Source organism: Heterodontus francisci, chromosome 5, assembly GCF_036365525.1.
Source record: "Heterodontus francisci isolate sHetFra1 chromosome 5, sHetFra1.hap1, whole genome shotgun sequence".
In the NCBI taxonomy this organism is placed as follows: domain Eukaryota; kingdom Metazoa; phylum Chordata; class Chondrichthyes; order Heterodontiformes; family Heterodontidae; genus Heterodontus; species Heterodontus francisci.
The window spans coordinates 17,341,666-17,366,269 of NC_090375.1; the positions used below are offsets into that span (position 1 = coordinate 17,341,666).

The 24,604-nt window shown below is 42.7% G+C and overlaps 1 protein-coding gene across 4 annotated transcripts in view; it reads right to left on the minus strand.

Moving 5' to 3' along the window:
* Positions 1 to 24,604, minus strand: part of stk3 (serine/threonine kinase 3 (STE20 homolog, yeast)) — a 761,988-nt gene that overhangs the window by 601,579 nt on the left and 135,805 nt on the right. For all 4 annotated transcript variants that reach the window (XM_068031157.1, XM_068031154.1, XM_068031155.1 and 1 more), the window contains one exon: positions 20,188 to 20,302. In XM_068031157.1, the coding sequence (XP_067887258.1) occupies positions 20,188 to 20,302 (115 nt within the window). The remainder of the gene's footprint in view (positions 1 to 20,187; positions 20,303 to 24,604) is intronic.

Sequence of the window (24,604 nt, forward strand, 5' to 3'; positions counted from 1 at the left end):
GCTTTAATATCTCATATAAAGGCAAATCTTTCTTATTTGTACACTTTGAAACAAGCATTTTCTTTTCAGGAGGTACTGTCGGCTGATTATGGGCACTCAACAAATCTTGGGGCTAGAAACTTGTTTGCTCCAATTTTTGGGTGCAGAGTAGTAAGCGTTTAGATCGAGCTGGGCAACACATAAAATTCTTACATGCACCTATTTTGAATATTTGTGGTGATAATTGGTGCACCGCCAACACTATCTCTGTCTCTTAACAGCAGGAGGCCCCGGCAGCGTTTTTTGCCGATTGCATGGTGCAGACAGCCTGTCTCTTAAAGGGAAGCTGCACAAAAAGATTTCTGCAATGGAAATTCTTGGAAACTGAACACCAGGGCAGACAGAGGGATCCAAAGTAACTGATGAGGCATTGGAGGCAGTAGTAGTGGAGGTGGGCATGAGGAGAGATGCATGGCCCCACAGGGGAGACCAACCCTCAAAGATCAGCCTCAGAAAGGAGTGGGAGCTGGTGGCCAGGAAGGTCAACTCCCAGTGTTTGGACCAGAGGACATGGCAGCAGTGCCACAAGACCTCACACAGGTGTCAATGACAGTGAATGCATCTTCACATGACATTTCACACCACCAATCTCTCAGGCTGCTCAATGCACAACACTCATCACTTACCCAGCAGCACTCCTTAGCATTCAGGACTCACGCCCAAGATCCAGATACGCCACCTCATCTTCACAATGGGTTATCTTTAAGGAAGAGATGCTTCAGGTAGCTAGATACATTCCAACAGGAGCAAAATGTAGGGGAAACAAAAACAGGGCTCCTTGGATGACGAGCGAGGTAGCAATTATGATGAAACAAGAGAAAAAAGAGGGTGTATGATGCATGTCAGCTAAATTCTTCAAGTGAGAACCAGGCCATATGCATTAAGTTGAGAGGGGAGGTGAAGAGGAACGTAAGAGTGGCAAAGAGACAATATGAGAATAGACAGGCAGTCAACATAAAAGGGACATGTAAATATTAAGAGGGTGGTATGAAGTGGAGTGGGGCCTATTAAGGACAAACAGGGTAATAGATGCTCAGAAACACACAGCAAGACGAAGTTGCTGAATGAGTACTTTGTATCGGTGTTTACTAATGAAGAGGAATCTGACAAAATATCGGTAGAAGCAGAGAGAATACAGGCAATGGATCGGGTAAAAATTGAGAAGCAGCAAGTATTGGAAAGGTTGGCTATGCTTAGGGTAGATAAGTTAGATAAGTCTCCTGGTCCAGATGGTTTGCATCCCAGGTTGCTAAAGGAAGTAGGGGTGGAAATAGCAGAAGGGCTTGCCACAAGCTTCCAATCTTCCCTAGATATGGGGGAGGTGCCAGAGAACTGAAGAGTGGCAAATGTGACACCTTTATTCAAGAAAGGGTATAGGACTACAGGCCAGTTAGTTTAACACCAGTGTTGGGGAAGGTTTTAGAAACAATTAGGGAAAACAAAATCAACAAGCATTTGCAGAGGTTTGAGTTAATTAAGGATAGCCAGCACAGATTTGTAAAAGGCAGATCATGCTTGACTAATCTAATTGAACTTTTTTGGTGAAGTAACAGAGAATGACTGCAGAATTCCGAGGTGCAGAGGGATCTAGGTGTTCTAGTGCAAGTCACAAAAAGTTATTATGCAGGTACAGCAAGTAATAAAGAAGGCAAATGGAATGCTATCCTTTATTACGTGAGGAATTGAAAATAAAAGTAAGGATGTTATGCTTCAGTTATACAGGGCATTGGTGAGACCACATTTCGAATACTGTGTGCAGTTTTGGTCTCCTTATTTAAGGAAGGATGTAAATGCATGGAGGCGGTTCAGAGGAGGTTTACTAGATTGATAACCTGGAATGAGCGGGTTGTCTTATGAGAAAAGGTTGGCTTGTTTTCATTGAAGTTTAGAACACTGAGGGGAGACTTGATTGAAGTATATAAGATCATGAACAGTCTTGACAAATATCTTTAAAAAAAAAGGGAAAGTTTGTTTTGTTGAAAAAAAAAACTCTGGTGATAAGGTGAGTACTACTAAAGAGTTTTTTTAAGGACTTTAGATTGGAGTGGGTAGAACAAGGCCCCTGGTGTAATTAGTATTTTTAAATTCAGGGAGTAACTAATTAATCTAAGGGTAAGTCATTACAGGAGAGCTCAGCCCCATGATATGCTTCTATATATGCGCTATGCGATATATGTGATATATATCTGATATGCGCTATGTGGGAAATCAGAGATGCTTCCAGTGTCCCCAACGACCATCTGTGCAGCAAGTGTATCCATCTGCAGCTACTGGCTACCCGCATTACGGAGCTGGAGCTGCGGGTGGATTCACTGTGGAGCATCCGTGATGCTGAGAACGTCGTAGATAGCACATTTAGTGAGGTGGTCACACCGCAGGTAATGGCTGCACAGGCAGAAAAGGGATGGGTGACCACCAGAAGGAGTAGTAGGCATAGGCAGGTAGTGCAGGAGTCCCCTGTGGCCAAGTCCCTCTCAAACAGATATATTGCTTTCGGTGCTGTTGGGTGGGGGGGTTGGGCGGATGACTTCCCAGGGAAAAGCAGCAACAGCCAAGTTCGTGACACCATGGAGGGCTCTGCTGCACAGCAGGGGAGGAAAAGGGTTGGAAAAGCTATAGTGATCGGGGATTCTATTGTAAGGGGTGCAGATAGGCGTTTCTGTGGCCGCAAACGAGACTCCAGGATGGTATGTTGCCTCCCTGGTGCTCGGGTCAAGGATATCTCGGAGCGGCTGCAGGACATTCTGAAAGGGGAAGGTGAGCAGCCAGAGGGCGTGGTCCATATTGGTACTAACGACATAGGCAGGAAGAGAGAGGAGGTCCTGCAAAGTGAATATAGGGAGTTAGGCAGAAGGTTAAAAAGCAGGACCTCTAGAGTTGTAATCTCAGGATTACTGCCTGTGCCACGTGCTAGTGAGGGTAGCAATAGGAGGATAAGGCAAATGAATGCGTGGCTGAACAGCTGGTGTAGGCGGGAGAGCTGCAGCTACTTGGATCATTGGAACCTCTTCTGGAGCAGAGGTGACCTGTACAAGAGGGACGGGTTGCATCTGAACTCGAAGGGGACCAATATCCTTGCAGGGAGGTTTGCTAGTAATACTCAGGAGGGTTTAAAACTAGTCTAGCGGGGGGTGGGACCCAAAGTAGGAGTCTCTCCGCTGAGATAGTTGAGGCAAATGTAGAGGTTAAAGCAAGCAAGTCCAGTAAGCAGGCCAGGCAGGGGCAGGACAGAGTGTGTGGAACGTCTGGTAGGCTAAACTGCATTTACTTTAATGCAAGAAGCCTTACAAGTGAGGAGATGAACTCAGAGCATGGATCGGTACATGGCATTATGATATTATAGCTATTACGGAAACGCGGTTGAGGAATGGGCAGGACTGGCAGCTCAATGTTCCGGGGTACCGATGCTTCCGGCGTGACAGAGGTGGAGGTAAGAGAGGAGGGGGAGTTGCACTATTGGTTAGGAAGGACATCACAGCAGTACTTAGAGAGGATATCCCTGGGGGAATGTCCAGCGAGGCCATTTGGGTCGAACTTAGAAATAAGAAAGGGGTGATCACTTTGATAGGATTATACTATAGGCCCCCCAATAGTCAGAGGGAATTAGAGGAGCATATATGTAGGGAAATCACAGATAGGTGTAGGAATTATAGGGTTGTAATAGTAGATGATTTTTAACTTCCCTAATATTGACTGGGACTCCCTTATTTATTTATTTAGAGATACAGCACTGAAACAGGCCCTTCGGCCCACCAAGTCTGTGTCGACCAAGAACCACCCATTTATACTAACCCCATATTCCCTACCACCCACTAGGGGCAATTTACAATGGACAATTTACCTATCACTTGCAAGTCATTGGCGGTGGGAGGAAACCGGAGCACCCGGCGAAAACCCACGCGGTCACAGGGAGAACTTGCAAACTCCGCACAGGCAGTACCCAGAATTGAACCCGGGTCCCTGGAGCTGTGAGGCTGCGGTGCTAACTACTGCACCGCCCTCGCCTTAGCGCTAAGGGATCAGATGGGGAAGAATTTAAGTGTGTCCAGTATAGTTTTCTGAAGCAGTATGTGGATGGCCCTACTAGAGAAGGGGCTACACTCGACCTTCTCTTAGGAAATGAGGATGGGCAGGTGATTGATGTGTCAGTGGGGGAGCACTTTGGGACCAGTGACCATACTTTATTAGCTTCAAGATAGTTATGGAAAAGGATAGGACTGGTCCTCAGGTTGAAGTCCTAAATTGGGGGAAGGCTAATTTCGATGGCATCAGACAGGAACTCTCAAAAGTTGATTGGGAGAGGCTGTTTATAGGTAAAGGGACGTCTGGCAAGTGGGAGGCTTTTAAAAGTGAGATAAGAAGAGTTCAGGGCTGGCATGTTCCTGTTAGATGGAAGGGCAAGGCTGGCATGTTTAGGAAGCCTTGGTTGACGAGGGATATTGAGGGTCTGGTCAGGACAAAGAAGGAGGCATATGTCAGGTATAGGCAGCTGGGATCAAGCGCGTCCCTCGAGGAGTTTAGGGGATGTAGGAGTACACAAAGAGGAAATTAGGAGGGCGAAAAGGGGCCATGAGATTTCCCTGGCAGATAAGATAAAGGAGAATCCTAAAAGATTCTATAAGTATATTAAGAGCAAAAAGGTAGCTAGGGAGAGAGTAGGTCCCCTTAAGTGTGGTAATCTATGTGTGGAGCCACGGGAAATGGGCGAGGTCTTAAATGAATGCACCTCGTCTGTATTTACCGTGGAGAAGCTAGTGAGTTCAACGGAGGGAACAGCGATATCCTGGAGCCTATCAACATTACAAAGGAGGAGGTGTTGGAGGTTATGAAGTGCATTAAGGTGGATAAATCCCCAGGGCCTGACTAGGTGTATCCTAGGATGCTATGGGAAGCAAGGGAGGAGATTGCTGGAGCCCTGGCAGAGATTTTTGTTTCATTGTTAGTCACGGGTGAGGTACCGGAAGACTGGAGGATAGCCTTTATTTAAGAAGGGCAGCAGGGAACTACAGGCCGGTGAGCCTTACATCAGTGGTGGGAAAGTTACTGGAAGGGATTCTGAGAGACAGGATTTATATGCATTTGGAAAGGCAAGGTCTCATTAGGGATAGTCAGCATGGCTTTGTGCATGGGAAATCATGTCTCACGAATTTGATTGTGTTTTTTGAGGAGGTGACCAAGAGGATTGACGAGGGCAGGGCGATGGACGTTGTCTACATGGACTTTAGCAAGGCCTTTGACAAAGTCCCGCATGGTAGGCTGGTCCAGAAGGTTCGAACACATGGGATCCAGGGTGAGCTAGCCAATTGGATACAAAATTGGCTTGGTGATAGGAGGCAGAGGGTGGTAGTGGAGGGTTATTTTTCAGATTGTAGTCCAGTGACCAATAGTGTGCCGCAGGGATCGGTGCTGGGCCCTCTGTTGTTTGTCATATATATTAATGACTTGGATGTGAATGTAGGGGGTATGATTAGTAAGTTTGCAGATGACACCAAAATTGGTGGTATAGTGGACAGTGAAGAAGGTTGTCTAAGGTTACAACAGGATATAGATCAACTGGGAAAGTGGGCAAGGGATTGGCAAATGGAATTTAACGCAGATAAGTGTGAAGTGATGCATTTTGGGAAATTAATCCAGGGCAGGTCATATACAGTGAATGGCAGGGCCCTGGGGAGTGTTGTTGAGCAGAGACCTTGGGGTCCAAGTAAATAATTCCCTGAAAGTGGCAACACAGGTAGACAGGGTAGTGAAGAAGGCATATAGCATGCTTGCCTTCAATCGGCCGAGGCATTGAGTACAAGAGCTGGGACGTCATGTTACAGTTGTACATAAGGTTGGTTAGGCCGCATTTGGAGTACTGCGTGCAGTTCTGGTCGCCGCACTACAGGAAAGATGTGATTAAGCTAGAGAGGGTGCAGAAAAGATTCACAAGGATGTTGCCTGGTTTGGAGGGCTTGAATTATAAAGAGAGTTGGATAGGCTGGGTCTGTTTTCCTTGGAGCGAAGGAGGCTGAGAGGGGACATGATAGAGGTATATAAAATTATGAGAGGCATAGATAGGGTAGCCAGCCAGAGTCTGTTTCCCATGGTAGGGGTGACTAAAACTAGAGGGCATAGATTTAAGGTGAGAGGGAGGAGGTTTAAAGGGGATCAAAGGGGTAAATTTTTCACACAAAGAATAGTGGGTATCAGGAATGAGCTGACAGAGGAGGTGGTGGAGGCAGGAACAGTAGCAACATTTAAGAGGCATCTGGACAGGTACTTGAATAAGCAAGGCACAGAGGGAGATGGAATTAATGCAGGCAGGTGGGGATTAGTATCGATAGGCATTATGGTCAGCATGGACGCGGTGGGCCGAAGGACCTGTTTCTATGCTGTTTAACTCTATGACTCAAGATTTTGAACAGAAAAAAGGTTTTTGCTCAATTCAACTCCATAGCCAACTGTGACAAATGTGTTTGAAATGAAAATTTATTTTTTGAAGTACCAATGTTTCTAACTGCATAGAGGTCCTCATGTAGTCGCCCGGCAGAGAATCACAGAATGGTTACAGCATGGAAGGAAGGCCATTCATGTTAGGCAACTCCAGTAAAATGAATTGTCAGGTATTCTATCACTTACACCAGGGCATTAAACCAGAGCTAGCTGTACCTTGGAAACTGTGCTGCACGCTAGATTTATTAAAGCCGCTTTGAGCTTGATGAAGAGCTCACTATTTCAGACCCTTGGGTAGATATTAGTTTGGGCCCATTTTCCATGAAATCAGATGAAGCTTCTGATAGAAGAAGTCACATAATGGAGCCCTATGTTTTATCTGATAAGTGATCCGAGGACACAAGGTTTACGATCCATTTTAAATCTACTTGAGTGTCACAGTCAGCCCACAGTTTCACTTTAAGTGAACATAGCTCCTAACTCCCGTAATTTTAATATCAGTATGTCTCACATTGGGAATTACATTTTTGACATTTTTCAACTTTGGGCAAAAATAAGAACCATTTCATCTATAAACTTACTTGTGGCATAAAAATCCTGTTTGCCTTAACAAAACAATTAAATTGATGAGTTACATCAATAAAATTCACTTCAAAAGATAACTTGGTATTTAAACGTACAACATATGTGCTCTGAGGCTATTTAGGTGCTTCTGACATTTAAAAGATAGCCTTGAATTTACTTGGATTGAGCCAGTGTTTGTGTATACACCATCAGTGTAGTCTATAGAACACAATGATCACACAGAGTAGTAGAAACATGGAGAAATAAACAATACCATGCAGTGGGCTTCATGTGAACTGGTATCCATTCTTTGACAATTTATTGTCATATCCCTCTAAAAACAAACATGGTGCAAAGACCATTTCATTTATTAATGACAGTATGCTTACATAGCAGAAGGTCACAGTTATAGTTGTTTACTGAAAATCTGCTACAACAGCCGAAATCGAATCCCATAGGATATTTCAAAAATGTTATTCATTCACATATTCTAATTATCAAGACAGATGTCATTTGCAAATACCATATGATTACATAAGACTCCAGAATAAGAATTTTAAAAAGCCTTTAAAAATGTATGGACAGAATATTTAATTTAAATATTTCATATGATATTAGTTTTCTGACTGTATAGTGCCTTGGAAAAACTTATCCCAGGAATTATTATGGTGTCAGCATGTTTTATGATAGCTTGAAACATGTAAAATACATTTATATAGTCCCGTGGGTCTGCTTGCAGATAAAAAATAATGTAGGGGGTTTAGTATTGAGGTTTGAAACATTATTTATTTGTACTTCTTTCATAAATCATCCAGATCACAGTAAGTCTGTGCCACATTCATGCAAGAATTGGAAACACCAATAAAAGTTATCACACTGGTTTCGATGTTGACTACAAGAGGTGCAGCAAGGTCAAATGCGTCCAGTGGTGTGAAACCAGGTTTCCACTCAAATTGGACTGAAACCGGTGATTAAATGGTGCGTGGGTGGGGATGGTAACTCTGGAATAGAACCCATGCCACATTAACTTTATCAGAAACTTGTGTCAGATAAAACAAGATCATAATTCCTCACAGCAAATTTATTAAAACAATGGGCAGGATTTTCCCATGGGCTTCTGGACCCAGACGTCAGAACCAAATAGGGGCAAGCCCACATTGCCGATAGTGAGACCAGCTCAGCAATCTTCCCATAGGCGTCCTACTAATTGGCCACCTCTGCACTCGCCATCCTATTAAGGACAGCGGGCGGGATCTCGATGCTGTCGACCCAGAGGGCCGGCAGCTCTGATTAAGCCAGCAGCTCTGGTGGCTCAGCAGTTCCACCGGGAGAGGTGAGCGCTGCTGAGGCAAGTCAGAGACTGAAAGAGTACGTCAATATGGAGGTGCCCTTGGAGGTGTAAAATTAAATAAGTAATTTTGAGAGGTAAAGCCAAAAGGTCCCTCAGAGCTGAGGGGGAACCCCTCCAGGTGGATTCTTTGGGCCGTGGATGTGGCCTTTCCTGCCCACAGCTCCATCATTGCGGCACGGAGGCTCCGGCTCTGATGGCTACCTACACCAGCACCCCACACCCTGGCCTGCTTCAGGGAGGCCGCCTTCATTGAGTTGGCAGCCTCCGCACACAGCCAGGGCAGCAAAATCACCCCTAATTGGAATCTTACTGTGAAGCGAGCTGCTTCCCAGCAACCCCAAGTAACTTCCCCGGTGGCAGGAATGGGCCCCTGCCTCCAAACCCACCAGCACAGGGCCGGGGAAATTCAATCCAATAATTCAGTTCCAGTTTTTACCAAAAGTTTAATTTGAGTTCCAAAGTTAAACATTTAATTCACAATATATAATTCTAAAAAAAATTGGAAAACACATAAATCTTGGAATTGAAAGTTTCTCACACACTCTGAATTATTTAACGAAAGCACGACAGAAAAAAAGAGATGTATTTCTTTGCTATTTGAGATGGGATGGAAAGGCATCTAATTGCATTTACAAAATACTAATTTATTGAGTTTACCAAAAAGTATCTAATACAGAAAAGTTCCAAAATACGGGATGGTTTTAATCTTTTGTAATAAGAGACTTCACGTCACTCTGATCACGAATTCAAATCTCAGAACAGGCTGACATTTAAGCACCAAGTCCGCTTTGTGCAATTCTACGAACCTAGTGTCTAATAACTGCAACAATTCCAATATAGCATCCAAATATTTTTTCCTAATCTAAAACCAGTATGGATTCATCATTTTTTTTTCTATTACTGTCCAATATTTCTATTTCTGCTGCCTCCCCATCCCTCTTCCCAATTGATTCCATGATTTTTTGCTCACAGAACAGCAGCGCTAACTCAACACAGCTGCTTTCAAACAGTTCCATGTTGCAGTTTATTTGCTTTTAGCCCTTTGTAAAACATGAGGGTAATTTTTTCCTCCATTTTTGTCTCTATGGGACACTGAGCCAGAACTGTCCAAACTAATTTCAACAGCCATCACAGAAATTATATCTACACTTTGTCTTTCTGGCCTGGCTTTTTATAAAGTTTATATATCTGCATTCATCCAAGTGTTTTGTGATCATTTTGCTACAAATTGCAATAATCTATGCATTTCCAAATAAATAAACTAGTTACAAAAAGGAGGTTTACGCAAGGTTTTACTTTTAAAATCATAAAGTAAATATAAATTGTAATAGTAGAGACCCACAAAATATTTGCAATGAATCTTTATTGCAGTAGTACTTCTTTAAATCCCCATCCCATGCCATTCTATCCTTCCCGTACCATCCCTCTCATGCCATTATCATTCCATTCATCCCTCTCATATCATCCCCATCCCATCCCTCACACGCCATCCCATCCCACACGTCCCAGGCAGTTCCCCATCCCTCATTCCATACCTCCCAGGCTGTTCTCCCCTCCACCCCATGCCATCCCAATCCCTCCCTCCCATTATTTCATCCCCACATTCCCATTCATCACCTCTGCCTCCATGCCGTCCCCACCACCCCCCAACCATGCCATCATACTCTCTTCCCCCTCCACCACCACATGCCGTGTCCCCTCGCCACCCACCCCCAGTCATCACGAGCCCAGTAGCAGAGGCCAGGGAGCGGTGAGAGCCGGGGGCCAGAGCCCAGTAGCCAAAGCTGGAGAGCAGCGAGAGTTGGGGGCCAGAGGCCAGTTAAGAAGGCCAGGGAGCAGCGAGGGCTGAGGGCCAGTGAGCGAGGTCAGGAGCAGCAAGATCCAGGGGCCAGTAATTGCGGGGTGTTTGCCAGGCTGCACCCATCAAATGAACCCACTGGCCAATCAGGAAATGCAGATTGACAAAAACTGTGTATTATTATTAAAGATGTTATAAGAAATATTAACACCCATTGTGTTAATCGAAAAAATTGGAGCGTACAAAACAAAGAATTCAATACACATCGTACCAGAGTTCCAAAATCCATCAGCAAGATTTTATGGGAATTAAGCTATTACTGCAAAAGAAAAGTTACATAAAATGCATACAAAAAATAAAGTGGACTGTGCCAACCTCTAATTTTTCCAGCCAAAATAAAACATTAAAGCCACTGAAACACTACAATAACCACAAATGAAGGCATACCTGCATTTGTGAAGTTACAACAACACTAGGACACTGTGCAAGTCTACGTTAGTCTGTTGTCCAAGGAATATATATGAAGTGATCACGAGCAAGTGAAGGATTCCAATTTGCATTAAGCCCCAAGATTGAAACTGTGCTGATGGTAGCAGTTTTCAATCAGCCTCATCTTGGTTACATTCAATTCAGAACTTATTCACAAATTCATGCATGCTTTGAGATTATCTGCATTACAGCCAGAATAAGGTTTACTTACCCTAAACACCAGCAGTTTCTGTTAGTCTCTGGGACCAGAACTAGAACTTGTTGATAAAAGCTTGGTACAAGAGGTGTAGAGTGTATAAGGGTAATGGAACATATGTGAAGTAATATAGTTAGAAAGATATAAAATGGCAAGATTGTAACACACATTTAGAAACTAAATTGCAAACTGTCCCAGAGGCATCAGATTCCGGAGACCTCCGGGACTGCGATTTTCAAACCGTGTCCGCAAGCCAGCATTTGAAAATCTGGCCCATGTTGTCTGTGAGAATGTTCATTTAACCCTTAAACTAGTACGGGTGTGAGCCCCTACGTCCAGAATTCTCATTTCCAGTACGTAGACAAGGTCGTGGCCACTGTCTAGTCTGACATTTTGGCACCCTAGATGGGCATGAATTTTTAAGCACTAAAATTAAAAGACACTTTGCCTTGCTGATTATTTTATTTTGTTTAGAAATAACATAAATCTGGTCATAACATAATATGACCAGATGAGAAAGATGTCTAGGGGTCTTTTACTGTCTTCACCTGGTCTTATTGTAACAGGGTTTAATTTTAAACACACTGTGTTTTGAGCTCCCCCTTTGTGAATCCTTGTTCACAGCTTTCCAATTATAAGGCAAAAAACTGAGCACACCAGGTTTTCTTTAGGTTTAAAGAAGAAAAGTGAAATTTATTAAACCTTAAACTTAAACTCCAATACGGTTATCGCCTACGGATATACGACGCACCCACGCCAGCATGCACACGCGATGCAAATAGTGACAGAAAAGAGAAGAAAACTAAAATGGAGATATTTGAGGCAGTCTCTAAAAGGGGGTTTCTTGTTACTGTTTCTGTGTTTCCAGCTTGCCATAGAGTCCTTAATTGTAAACAGCTCTTACTTTTTGTTGGGGGCCAGTATTCTTCTTAAACCTCGTTCACTGTAGGAGACTTTTCTTTCTTGGGGTTCATATGTCTTCAATGGTTTCCGAAGCTGGTGAGAGCGAGATGAGAGCAGACAGGAGAGAGGTGTTCTCAGAAAGCTGTTTTCTCCTGGACTGAGTTCAAAATCCCCATTGGAAGTTCAAATTCAAAAAATCTCCAACAGTCAGTCATGTGACCAAACTGGTCCGACCACGTCTGTTTGTGTACTCGGCCATCTTGGCAGTTAACCTGGAATGCTAAAATAAAAGCAAAATACTGCGGATGCTGGAAATCTGAAATAAAAACAGAACGTGCTGGAAAAACTCAGCAGGTCAGGCAGCATCTGTGGAGAGAGAAGCAGAGTTAACGTTTCAGGTCCGTGACCCTTCTTCAGAACCTGGAATGCTAGCCTTTCCACCTTCAACGTCTGGTAATCAAAAGTCCATTGTGGATTAAATTGGAGCAGTGAAAAGCTCCTTTGCCCTTTGATATGCTAATGTTTCTCTCCAGCCAAGGTCTCCAATTGTTTTTTTTAAAGCAAGTTCTTTCTTCAACAATAGTTTAAAATCCATGTTCATGTGGCGAAATTAATTTTTCTCATTCTTGGCAGGCCGGGGGCTTGCCTGACAAGCGGTGGTAGACTTTTTTCTCTGTCATTGGCCTTTGTGATGAACTTTTATATTATTAGCTACCATGTTAGGGAAACCTACTTACCACACCCTCATAATGTAACCACACTAATGAAATTGTTCCACAACAGAGTGCCAAGGTCCAGCAGTCTCACAACATGGACAGTTTCATTACAGAAATCTATATAAAGCAGATAGGGTTATAAAACTACTTGTTAAAAAGACTCCCATCAATAAGGTCTCCAATGTTCTAACATATATAAGCATCATAGATGAGAAAAAGAAAGCTTTTTCCACGGCACACAAACATTTAGGTAAAAAGAAACATAGTTTTGACAACCTGAATGCATTAAATCTGTGGTTAACCACTCATATTTTGAAGGACTTGATTACTGCCACATTTTAAGACGTGTACCAAAGAAAAACTTATGAAATACACTGTGGAATAATGAGGCTCACAACAATCAGCTAACTCTTCCGTACAAATTGTTGACAAGTTTCCTAATTACTCATTTCACAAATTATGTGAATGGCGGCTTTTAAATTATGGCTCATGTGTGCCAGATAGAGAAACATAACCTCAGATAAACCTGCACTGACTAATTCAAGAGGGGTTTCAGCAACCAAAATGGAAGAGTTTGGAACCTAGCATTCCACACGTTTCTCAGTTTTCACTGAGTGTGGAACGAGCAATTGCTTTACTGATTATAAATTACCCAGTCTTAAACATAATGAAAAGATTTTGCAGAAAAATACCTTCAGAATTCTATCCATTCAATTATCTTTCCACTCAATCAGCAGGATTCAGCAAAAAAAAATTATAAATTGATTGAGTTCACTGTTCATGAATTATTTACAGTATGTGTTGAGGCTTGGTGCCAATTTCCATGACCAAGAAACATCTTTTACAATTTATCATATCTTCTTACAAAAAAACACCTTTGGAATTCATGCAGTTGAAAGATATTATGTTTCTCTCATGTTTCTCTGTGTTGCACAGTTAATTTTTTTCCATATAGGTCAATATACAATGGCTTGGTTTTACACACTCCATAATTAACATCCAGAAAAGCACTGAGCGCTTAGCGTTCATTAATGATTATTCATTTAGTGGGGAACTTTCCTGCACAGTGAACATTTACATATCGCATATACTGTAACAAATGCAAGCGAGATCACAGGGATTCTTAACTGGGGTCCACGAAAACATTTCAAGGAGTCCATAAACGTGTAGGCCTAATGAAATATGGCGCCACCCATTCACAAATTGGCAAAGCCCTGCAGTGTACATGCGATGTAATGAGATCACTGAACAGGGGACCACAATTGGAAGCTATCGCCAGAAGACAATGTTTGAAAAAGGCGAGTCCGTTATACAGCAACGTGTGGAGGTGAAGGATGTATGGAGACAGATGCTGCACATGGAGATGGTCCTAGCAACTCACCTGGAGACAGTAAGGCTGTGACTTCTAGTTCCCCTGTATGGCAGGGATATTGGTAATCAATCAGATGACGTGCACCCTGCACTGACCCTCCCCCCAGATCTAGCCTCTGCCACAGACTCTGCCTTCCCTTTTTCAGGCTCTGGCTGTGCTGGGATTGCTATTTAATCATCTGCAGGCAGCTGCTTCAATAACCATGAGGGCAGGAGGTTTGGACCTGGCAATTCATTGAACAGCATGTCCCTAGAACTGGGAATTAATGTGCTGCATGCTCACAATATGACGTATCAAAGCATCCCCTTTACAGGGGAGGTAAAAAGCAAATTACTACAACAGTACACTTACTGAAAAACAGGTCAGTCAACATCTACAGGAACAGCGAAAAACATTTCTTCAGAAGGGGTTGGGATATCTATAGCTTGTTCACCCCCCTAGGGTACCTGATGCTCTGCTCATCTATGTCAGGTATCTGATGAGATGTTCGCACATTTGAGGTTGGCGTATCATGCTTTATTCACCATTCAGGTGAGGCCTGGGATAATTTTAATTCTTGGGATGCGGGCAAGGCCAACATTTATGCCCATCCCTAGTTGATGCATGTTTATCATGTGCTGAAAAGTGCAGAAATTAGCATTCTCAGGTTACATAATGCGCTTTCTCTTTACGTAAGGTGTAATGAGCTATTTCAATGCGAGCAAGATCAATTAGAAAGAACAAGAAAAAATGTTGTCCACACACACAATAAATACCAGATATGAATTTTTTTTTTAATTGGACCATCAGATTAAAAACAACAAAACACACAAAGTGATGATACAGAACTTCCTCCATCAAGTTTAACTGTAAAGGCTGAAGAATGCTGAGGAGGTGGAGGTGTGAAGAAACACCATAAATCTGTATTAAACCTGCAAAATTAAGGAAATATGAAGACAAATACTTGAATTTTGGTTTTATTTGTCATGAAAGTGAAGATATACCTCAACTGCAGGGTGTAATTTGTGCACAAGTACTGTCCAATGAATCTTTGAAACCCACCCAAATTACAGCAACATTCAATTATCAAGCATGAATTGTATAAAGACAAGCAACATTTGTTTTTTTGTAACTGTATAACTTCATTTACTTAGAAAAAAATACTTGTGTGATGGGGAGGTCCGTGAAATTTTTTTTATAACAAAGGGTGGAGGCTCAGAAGCAACAAGATTGAGAACCTTTACTAAATTAGGAAGCAAAGCAATGCAATACAGTAAACATTTTAAACACAAAACAATAGTGGACATCACATTGAAATTTATATCATGTGTCTCTCACCCCATAAAAATGACAAGACTCTCATCTCATTCTAAAATCCCTCTACAAACTTCTCCCGCCCTACAACCCTTCAAAATTTCTGTGCTTTTCCAATTCTGGCCTCTTGTGCATCCCAGTTTTTCATTGCTCCACCATTGACATCCATACCTTCAACTGCCTAGGCCTCAACCTCTAGAATTTGTTCTCTAAACCTCTTAATCTCTCAACCTCTCTCTCCTCGAAGATGCTCCTAAAACTTAGCTCTTTTAACCAAGCTTTTAATCAGCTGTCCCAATATCTCCGTACATAAGACAGACTTGCATTTATATAGCGGCGTTCACTAATGTCCTTTAGGGAAGGAAATCTGCCATCCTCACCTGATCTGGCCTACATGTTACTCCAGACCCACAGCAATGTTGCTGACTCTTAAATGCCCCTTGAAATGGTCTAGCAAGCCACTCATTTCAAGGGCAGTTAGGGATGGGCAACAAATGCTGGCCTAGCCAGTGTTGCCCACATCCCATGAACGAATAAAAAATAAAATGATCACAGGAAGTCCCAAAGCACTGTACAGCCAATGAAGTATGTTTGGAGTGTAGTCAGTGTTGTAATGTAGAAAAAGTGACAGTCAATTTGTGCACTGCAAGCTCCCACAAACAGCAACGTGAGAATGACTAGATAATCTGTTTTTTGTGATGTTGATTGAGGGATAAACATTGGCCAGGACAACGGGGAGAACTCCCCTGCTCTTCTTCAAAATACATCCACCCGTAAGGGCAGACGGGGCCTCAGTTTAACGTCTCATCCAAAAGACAGCATCTTCGACAGTACAGCACTCCCTCAAGACTGCACTGGAGTGTCAGCCTTACTTTTTGTGCTCAAGTTTTGGAGTGGGACTTGAACCCACAACCTTCTGATTCAGAGGCAAGAGATCCACATGACTCAACTGTGGCTCAGTGTCAAATTATATCTGATAACGGTCCAGTAAAGCACCCTGGAACATTCTATTCTGTAAAAGGTGCTTAATAAATGCAAGCAGTTTTTGTTGTATGAAAGTAATTTTGAGATACTTCGACAGACATGACAAGATGCTATGCAAATATGAGATCGCTTTCGTACAAGTGGAACTCAGCCCACGGTACGAACTGGAACTTGTGGCAGCTGAAGGAACGGGTAACTTGTGGGGAGTTTTCCAGAAATCAATTCTAGAGGTACTGATAAAACGCAGTCTGGAAACTCACTCTGTGGGGAAACATGTATACAAGCTTGTGTGCTACCGTTCCCAGCACATTACGTTGATGTGCCAAAGCCATCTACTAGTAAGAGTTGCAGTATGTTTTATAACATCCTTTACTTTCAAGATTTTTAACATAGCATTATTCAGGATGCTAGCATGAAAGAAAAGTTCATAAGTCATAAGAAATAGGAGTAGGCCATTCGGCCTCTCGAACTGCTCCACCATTCAATAAGATCATGGCTGATCTGATTGTGGCCTTAACTTCACTTTCCTGTCAGCCCCCCATAACCCTGGACTCCCCTGTAGTTCAAAAATATGTCTAACTCAGCCTTGAATATATTCAATGACCCAGCCTCCACTGCTCTCTGGGGAAGAAAATTCCAAAGATTAACGACCCTCTGAGAAAAGAAATTCCTCCTCATCTCCATCTTAAATGGGAAACCCCTTATTTTGAAACTGTTCCCTTAATTCTAGATTCCCCTATGAGGGAAAACATCTTCTCAGCATCTACTTTGCGAAGCTCCCTCAGAAGTTTAAATGTTTCAATAAGATCACCTCATTCTTCTAAACTTCAATGAACTCCAATACAGCATGGACACAATGGGCTGAATGGCCTCCTTCTGTGTTGTAATTTTTTCTATGGAATACAGGGCCAATTTGCTCAACCTTTCCTCACAAGACAATCCCTGCATCACAGGAATCAGCCTAGTGAACCTTCTCTGAACTGCTTCCAATGCAAGTATATCCCTCCTTAAGTAAGAAAACCCCTCTATGACGCAAAACTGTATGCAGTGGCCAATGTCTCACCAATGCCTGTACAGTTGTCGCAAGACTTCCCTACTTTTATACTCCATCCCCCTTGGCCAACATTCCATTTGCCTTCCTAATTACTTGCCATACCTGCATGCTAACATTTTTTGATTCATGTACCTCAGCATTCAGCAGTCTCTCTCCATTTAAATAATATTATGCTTTGCTATTCTTCCTGCCAAAGTGGACAACCTCACATTGTCCCACATTATACTCCATCTGCCAATTTTTTGCCCACTCACTTAACCTATCTATATCCTTTTGCAGGCTTCATGACCTCACAACTTGCTTTCCAACCTACCTTTGTATCATCAGCAATCTGCCTACAATATACACAGTCGCCTTATCCAAGTCATTAATATAGATTAATATAGATCATAAATAGTTGAGGCCCCAGCACTGATCCCTGTGGCACTCCACAAGTTACAGTTTGTCAACCTAAAATTGCCCCTTTTATCTTTTCTCTCTGTTTCCTGTTAGTTAGCCAATCCTCTACCCATGCTAATATATTATTGCCAATACCATGAGCTCTTACCTTGTGCAGTAACCTTTTATGAGTCACCTTATTGAATGCCTTTTGGAAATCCAAATACAGTACATCTACTGGTTCCCCTCTATCCACCCTGCTTGTTACATCATCAAAGAACTCTAAAAGATTAGACAAACATGATTTCCCTTGCATCAAACCATGCTGACTCTACCTGATGGGATGATGATTTCCTATATGTCCCACTACTACTTCCTTAATAATGGATTCCAGCATTTTCCCAATGACTGATGTTAGGCTAAACTGGCCTATAGCTTCCTGCTTTCTGTCGTGCCACCACCACCTCCCCACCACACCGCCTTTCTTGAACAGAGGTGTTACATTTGTGGTTTTCCAATCCACTGGGACCTTTCCAGAAACTAGGGAATTTTGGAAGAATACAACCAATGCATCCACTATCTCTGCAGCTACTTCTTTTAAGACCCTAGGATGCAGGTCATCAAGTCCAGGGGACTTGTCAGCCTTTAGTCCCATTAGTTTTCCTAGTACTTATTCTCTAGTCATAGTGATTGTTTTAACTTCTTCCCTCCATTTTGCCCCTTAATTTTCCCAATCTTCTGGCCTACCACTCATCTTCGCAGCATTGTATGCCTTTCTTTTCAATTTGATACCATCCTTAACTGCCTTAGTTAGCCACGGATGGTGCGTCCTTCTCAGTCTTTCTTTCTCAATGGAATATACATTTGTTGAGTTATGAAATACCTCCTTAAATGCCTGCCACCACTTCTCTACCATCTTACCTATTAACCTAATTTCCCAGTCCACTTTAGCCAACTCTGTCTTCAAACCCTGACAATTGCCTTTATTCAGAAAGAGTTACTGAGCACGAGGGATTGTGGGCACGAGAGCACAGCGGAGTGATAGGGCCAGCAGGTATGGGATGTCAGCACATTTTGGAGGTGGGGGTGAGAGAGGTGGGCCTGAGCGCGTGCAGTGGGTGAGAGTACACACGTGAGAGTGAGGACGAGTGGGGCGGCACAGTGGCGCAGTGGTTAGCACTACAGCCTCACAGCTCCAGGGACCCGGGTTCGATTCTGGGTACTGCCTGTGTGGAGTTTGCAAGTTCTCCCTGTGTCTGTGTGGGTTTTCTCCGGGTGCTCCGGTTTCCTCCCACAAGCCAAAAGACTTGCAGGTTGGTAGGTAAATTGGCCATTATAAATTGTCACTAGTATAGGTAGGTGGTAGGGAAATATAGGGACAGGTGGGGATGTTTGGTAGGAATATGGGGTTAGTGTAGGATTAGTATAAATGGGTGGTTGATGGTCGGCACAGACTCGTTGGGCCGAAGGGCCTGTTTCAGTGCTGTATCTCTAATCTAATCACGCAGAGGGCGAGACTTGCATTTACGTAGTGCCTAAAGCCCAAAAGCGCTTTATAGCCAACAAAGTAATTTTAAAATGCAGTCACTACTGTAATATACGAAACACAGCACCCAATATGCACACAGCAAGTTCCCACTAAACAGCAATGTGATATTGACCATATAATCTGTTTTAATGATGCTGATTGAGAGATAAATATTGACCAGGGCACCTGCTTCAAAATCATGTATTGGGATCTTTAACATCCACCTGAGAAAGCAGGCTTCGGTTGAAAGTCTCATCCCAATTACAGAACCTCGCACAATGCAGCACTTCTTCAGTATTGCCAAGGCTTTTTTTTGCTCAAGTCTCTGGAGTGGGACTTGAACCCATAACCTTCCGACTCAGAGGCCAAGAGTGCCACTAATTGAGCTGCAGATGACAATGATTAAAATGCATAACTGAAGCCAAGGTGCTGAGTGATACTAATTCAGCTTTGCTGGGCTCTTGAGCTGGCCCCCTAAGTCAGTAATCCCTGTGTTACATTTAGTACCCACTCGTTTTAAAAAAGATGTTTTCCTTCAATCAGAAACAAAACACCATTAAGACTAAACAAAATCCTTTGTGATAGTTTGTAAAAATGGTAGAAATGACAAGGATAGCTTCAAAAATGACAGATTGATTGATATAAACAATTTTGGTTTAATAAGCAAAACTTCCTCTATTTTGCAGCATTTAACTAATATGTAATGGCAAATGTAAATCAGAAGAGGGCACTGTAATATTAAATATTTCTCCTGCTTTCAACAAGGCTCCATAAAAACCGTCTTGATTTTTTTTTTAAACCATCTTGATCACATAATGGCTGCAAATTCTGACCTTCCAAAATAAAACTACAATCATCCAGCAAACTATCCAGTACGTGCAACTAAATTATTTCAACAGTGGATTACAAGGAACATTCTTCCATTTCAGAACACGTGATTTGATACACATAAATTGGAAAATATCATTTGATAAAACACAGGTTAAAAGTTTCTCACATTTGTCATTCAATAAAGTCACTACTTCTATTAATGTTCTGCAAAAGAAAAAAACCTCAATTTCAGTTACATTAATAAACTGAGTACACTTACTGTTTTGTTTCGTAGTCGGATAATATCAGACACAGACCCAGCTCCACAATATTCCATAACTATCCAGAGGTCTGTATTTTTAAAATAGCTGCCATAATAATTCACTACGTAAGCACTGGGAAAAAAAGCACAAAATCGAGAGTTAAAAAACATAACTTTCCCATCACTCACACAAATGCTCCCCAACTCCCTTTCAGAGGAGCCACAGATCACTGGGATAGGCTGCATAGTCCCTACTTGCCCCTCAACAGCTTTGTCCACAATACTATTGACCTACCAGATATCCACCCCATCCCTCTGTATAACTGAACAAATGCAGAAGAGTTTCACACCATGTTATTCAATCCTGATACCAACTATACAAAAGCAAAATACAGCAGATGCTGGAGACCTGAAATAACAACAGAAAATTCTGAAAATACTCAGGTCGTCAGGCAGCACCTGTGGAGAGAAAGAGTTAGCATTTCGGGTTGATGATCTTTTGTCAGAACTGGGAAAAGTTAGAGATATGGAATATAGTGTAGAATTTCAAAATTTGCCAACGATACCAAACTTGGAGATGCAGCAAACAATGAGGATGATATGAACCACCTGCGACAGGAAATAGATAGGCTAGCAGAATGGACAAATAAGTTGCAGATAGAATTTAATACAGACAAATGTGAGGTGAAGCATTTTGGCAGAAGGTATAAGATCAGGCAATATAGACTTAATGGCACAGTTCTAAAGAGTGCAGGAAAAGAGTGCACTGGGGGTACATGTGCATCAATCTTTAAAGGTGGACGGACATATTGAGAGAGGGTTGGCAAAGCATATGGGAGCTTGGGCTTCATAAATACAGGTACTGAGCACAAAAGCAGGGAAGTTATGCAGAACCTTTATGAAGCTCTGGTTAGACCCCAACCAGATTATTGCTTCCAGTTCTGCTCACCGTACTTTAGGAAAGACGTGAGGGTCCTTGAGACAGTGCAGAGGAAGTTTACCAGAATGGTTCCAGGAATGGGGGATTTCAGTTAAAAGGTTAGGTTGGAAAAGCTGGGCTTGTTCTCCTTGGAGCAAGAGAGATTGAGGGGAGATTTGATATAGGTGTACAAGATTATAACGGGCTTAGATAAGTTAGACAAGGAAAAATAATTCCCATTAACTGATGGTACACAGACTAGGGGACAAAGATTGAAGGTTTTGGGCAAGAAGGGAATATGAGGAAGAACCTTTTTACACAGCAAGTGGTAATGGCCTGGAACTTGTTGCCCATGAGTGTAGTGGAAGCAGAGACAATGATTTCAAAAAGAAATCTGATGGGCACTTGAGGGAAATAAACTTGCAGGGCTATAGGGATCAAGCAAGGGAGTGGGATTGACTGGATTGCTCTGCAGGGAGCCAATATGGATTCAATGGGCCTCCTTCTGTGCTGTAAATGACCCCATGACTCTATGGAACAGGTTTAAGGCAAGTACAGAGGCAAGGAAAGGGAGGAGGGGAAGAACAAAAGGGAAGGTCTGTGAAAGGGTGAAAGACAGCAGAAATTAAATGACAAAATAGATGATGGTGCAAGGCAAAAATGAGAGTGGTAATGGGACAAGTAAAGAAACAAAAGATATGTCTAGAGGAGGTGTTAATGGGAAAATGCAGAAGCATTACCAACAGTCGCCGTTCAAAAGCAAAAAAAAATGGAAACAAAGATTATGATCTGAAATTGTCAAATTCAATGTTGAGTCCAGAAGGCCGTAAAGATGAGGTGCTGTTCCTCGAGCCTACATTGAACTTCATTAGAACAGTTTAGGAGGCAGAGGACAGAGAGGTCGGAGTGGATTGGAGAATTAAAAGGACAGGCCCCTGGAAGCTCAGGGTCACACATCCGCAAAGCCCTCTCCCAATCTGCGTTTAGCCTTTACGATGTAGAGGAGACTTTATTTTATTCATTCATGTAGGCATCGCTGGCTAGGACAGCGTTTATTGCCCATCCCTAATTGCCTTTGAGAAGGTAGTGGTGAGCCGCCTTCTTGAACCACTGCAGTCCATGTCAGGTAGGTATACCCACAGTGCTGTTAGGAAGGCGACAGTGAAGGGACAGCGATATAGTTCCAAGGCAGGATGACTTGGATGGGAACTTGCAGCTGGTGGTGTTCCCATGCATCTGCTGGCCTTATCCTTCTAGGTGGTATAGGTTGCAGGTTTGGAAGGTCCTAATGATCCTTGGAGCTCTTGTAGATGTTACACATTGCTGCCACTGTGCATCAGTGGTGGAGGGAGTGAATTTTTGTGGATGGGTTGCCAATTAAGTGGGCTGCTTTGTCCTGGATGGTGTCCAGCTTCCTGAGTGTTGTTGGGGCTGCACCCGTCCAGAGTATTCCATCACACTCCTGACTTGTGCCTTGTAGATGGTGGACAGGCTCTGGGGAGTCAGGAGGTGAATTACTCGCTGCAGGATTTCTAGCCTCTGACATGCTCTTGTCGCCATGGTATTTATATGGCTACTCCAGTTCAGTTTCTGGTCAATGGTAACCCCCAGGATGTTGATAGTGGCGGATTCAGCAATCGTAATGCCATTGAATGTCAAGGGGAAATGGTTAGATTCTCTCTTGATGGAGATGGTCATTGCTTGTGTGGCAGAAATGCTACTTGCCACTTATTAGCCCAAGCCTGGATATTATCTGGGTCTTGCTGCACTTCTATATGGACTGCTTCAGTGCAGAACATTGTGCAATCAACAGCAAACATCCCCACTTCTGACCTTATGATTGAAGGAAGGTCATTGATGAAGCAGCTGAAGATGGTTGGGCCTCGGACACTACCATGAGGAACCCCTGCAGTGATGTCCTGGAGATCAGATGATTGACCTCCAACAACCACAACCATCTTCCTTTGCGCTAGGCATGACTCCAAGCAGTGGAGAGTTTTCTCCCTGATACCCATTGCCTCCAGTTTTGCTAGGGCAGCATGAATAGCAAATACAAGATACTAAATTGAAAGTAGTGCAAATAAATCGTTGTTTCATCTGGAAGGAGTGTTTGGGGTCTTGGGCAGTGAGAAGGGAGAAGGTAAAAGGAAAAATATAGGATCTTTTGCGCTTGCATGGGAAGGTGCCATGGGAAGGGGAGTGGACCAGGATGTTGCAGAGGCAACAGTCCCTTCAGAATGCTGAAAGGCAAAGGGAAGATGTGTTTGGTGGTGGCTTCACTCTGGAGGTGGCGGAAATGGTGGAAAATTGTGTGTTGAAAGTGGGGAGGAAGGTGATGACAAGGAGAACCCTAACATGGTTCTGGGAGGGGGACAAAAAGGAGTGATATGGGAAATGGAACAGACATGGTCGAGGGCCCTGTCAACCACAGTCGGGATGGGGGGGGGGGGGGGGGGGGGAATCCTTGATTGAGGAAAAAGAAAGACATATCGGAAATGCTACTATGGAATGCTGCAACATCAGAACAGATACAGTGACAACTACCCTGTCACGGTTATACTTCAGGTATTGGTTCGATCAGAGTAAGCAACTTGAAAACTTATTTTAAATAAAACAAAGTCTAATTTGCACATTTAATTTTAACATACAAGTTTATGCAATTATAGTTTCTAGCTCATCTCACATTGATTAAAAGTCTTTTTTTTTAATGTATTATTACAAGATAGGCATGTTTCAAGATTAGCTTAAAGTAGTTTGAAAACACATTGCAAAGCAATCAGCACATGCAACTTGACATAAATAGACCCATCCATTGTGTAAGTATAATTGTGAGTGCCATAAAAACACACAATGTAGATCTGATGTTAGTGCTAACATTGTGCTATCAAAGCTAGCTACTGGTCTGTAACCACTGAGGAATTAAGGCTAGCTTTTTAAAAAATAAATTCTGGTCCCAAGGGGCACAGTCATTTTGAACATCCATTTGAGTGGCAGAGTTGAACTAGGTTGCATATTTTTAATGAATGGGACCCATATGTTATTAAAAAAAAATTAAGGATTAACCACAGTGCACACAGAACCATTTCAATGGGGTCAGTCCCAAAGGTCCTTTACCATGTTATCCCAGTGGGACTATTGGCTGACTTCCAGAAGAGGCGGATGCACCTGCATCTATTACATAATCAACATTTTAAGAAAATACCTTCAGGTGGATTAAATTGTATGTCATTGGATAATCCTGGCAGACAGATGGCTGAATAATATCACTGACTAAGAATTTGATTGTGTGAAATATTACATTCCAGAATGAGACAATATGAACACAGGAACAGAGTACATGGAACTAAGTGCCCAACTTCTCAAAAACTCAATAACATAACTTAGAAATAGCTGAGCTTATACAAACCAAGAGAGTGCATGCATGGACAATGCAGCATTTTCAACTGGCTTTGCTTTCCTACTTACATAAAATATGCACAACTCTTTGCCTATTAGTGTGTAGAGAAAATTGCCCCT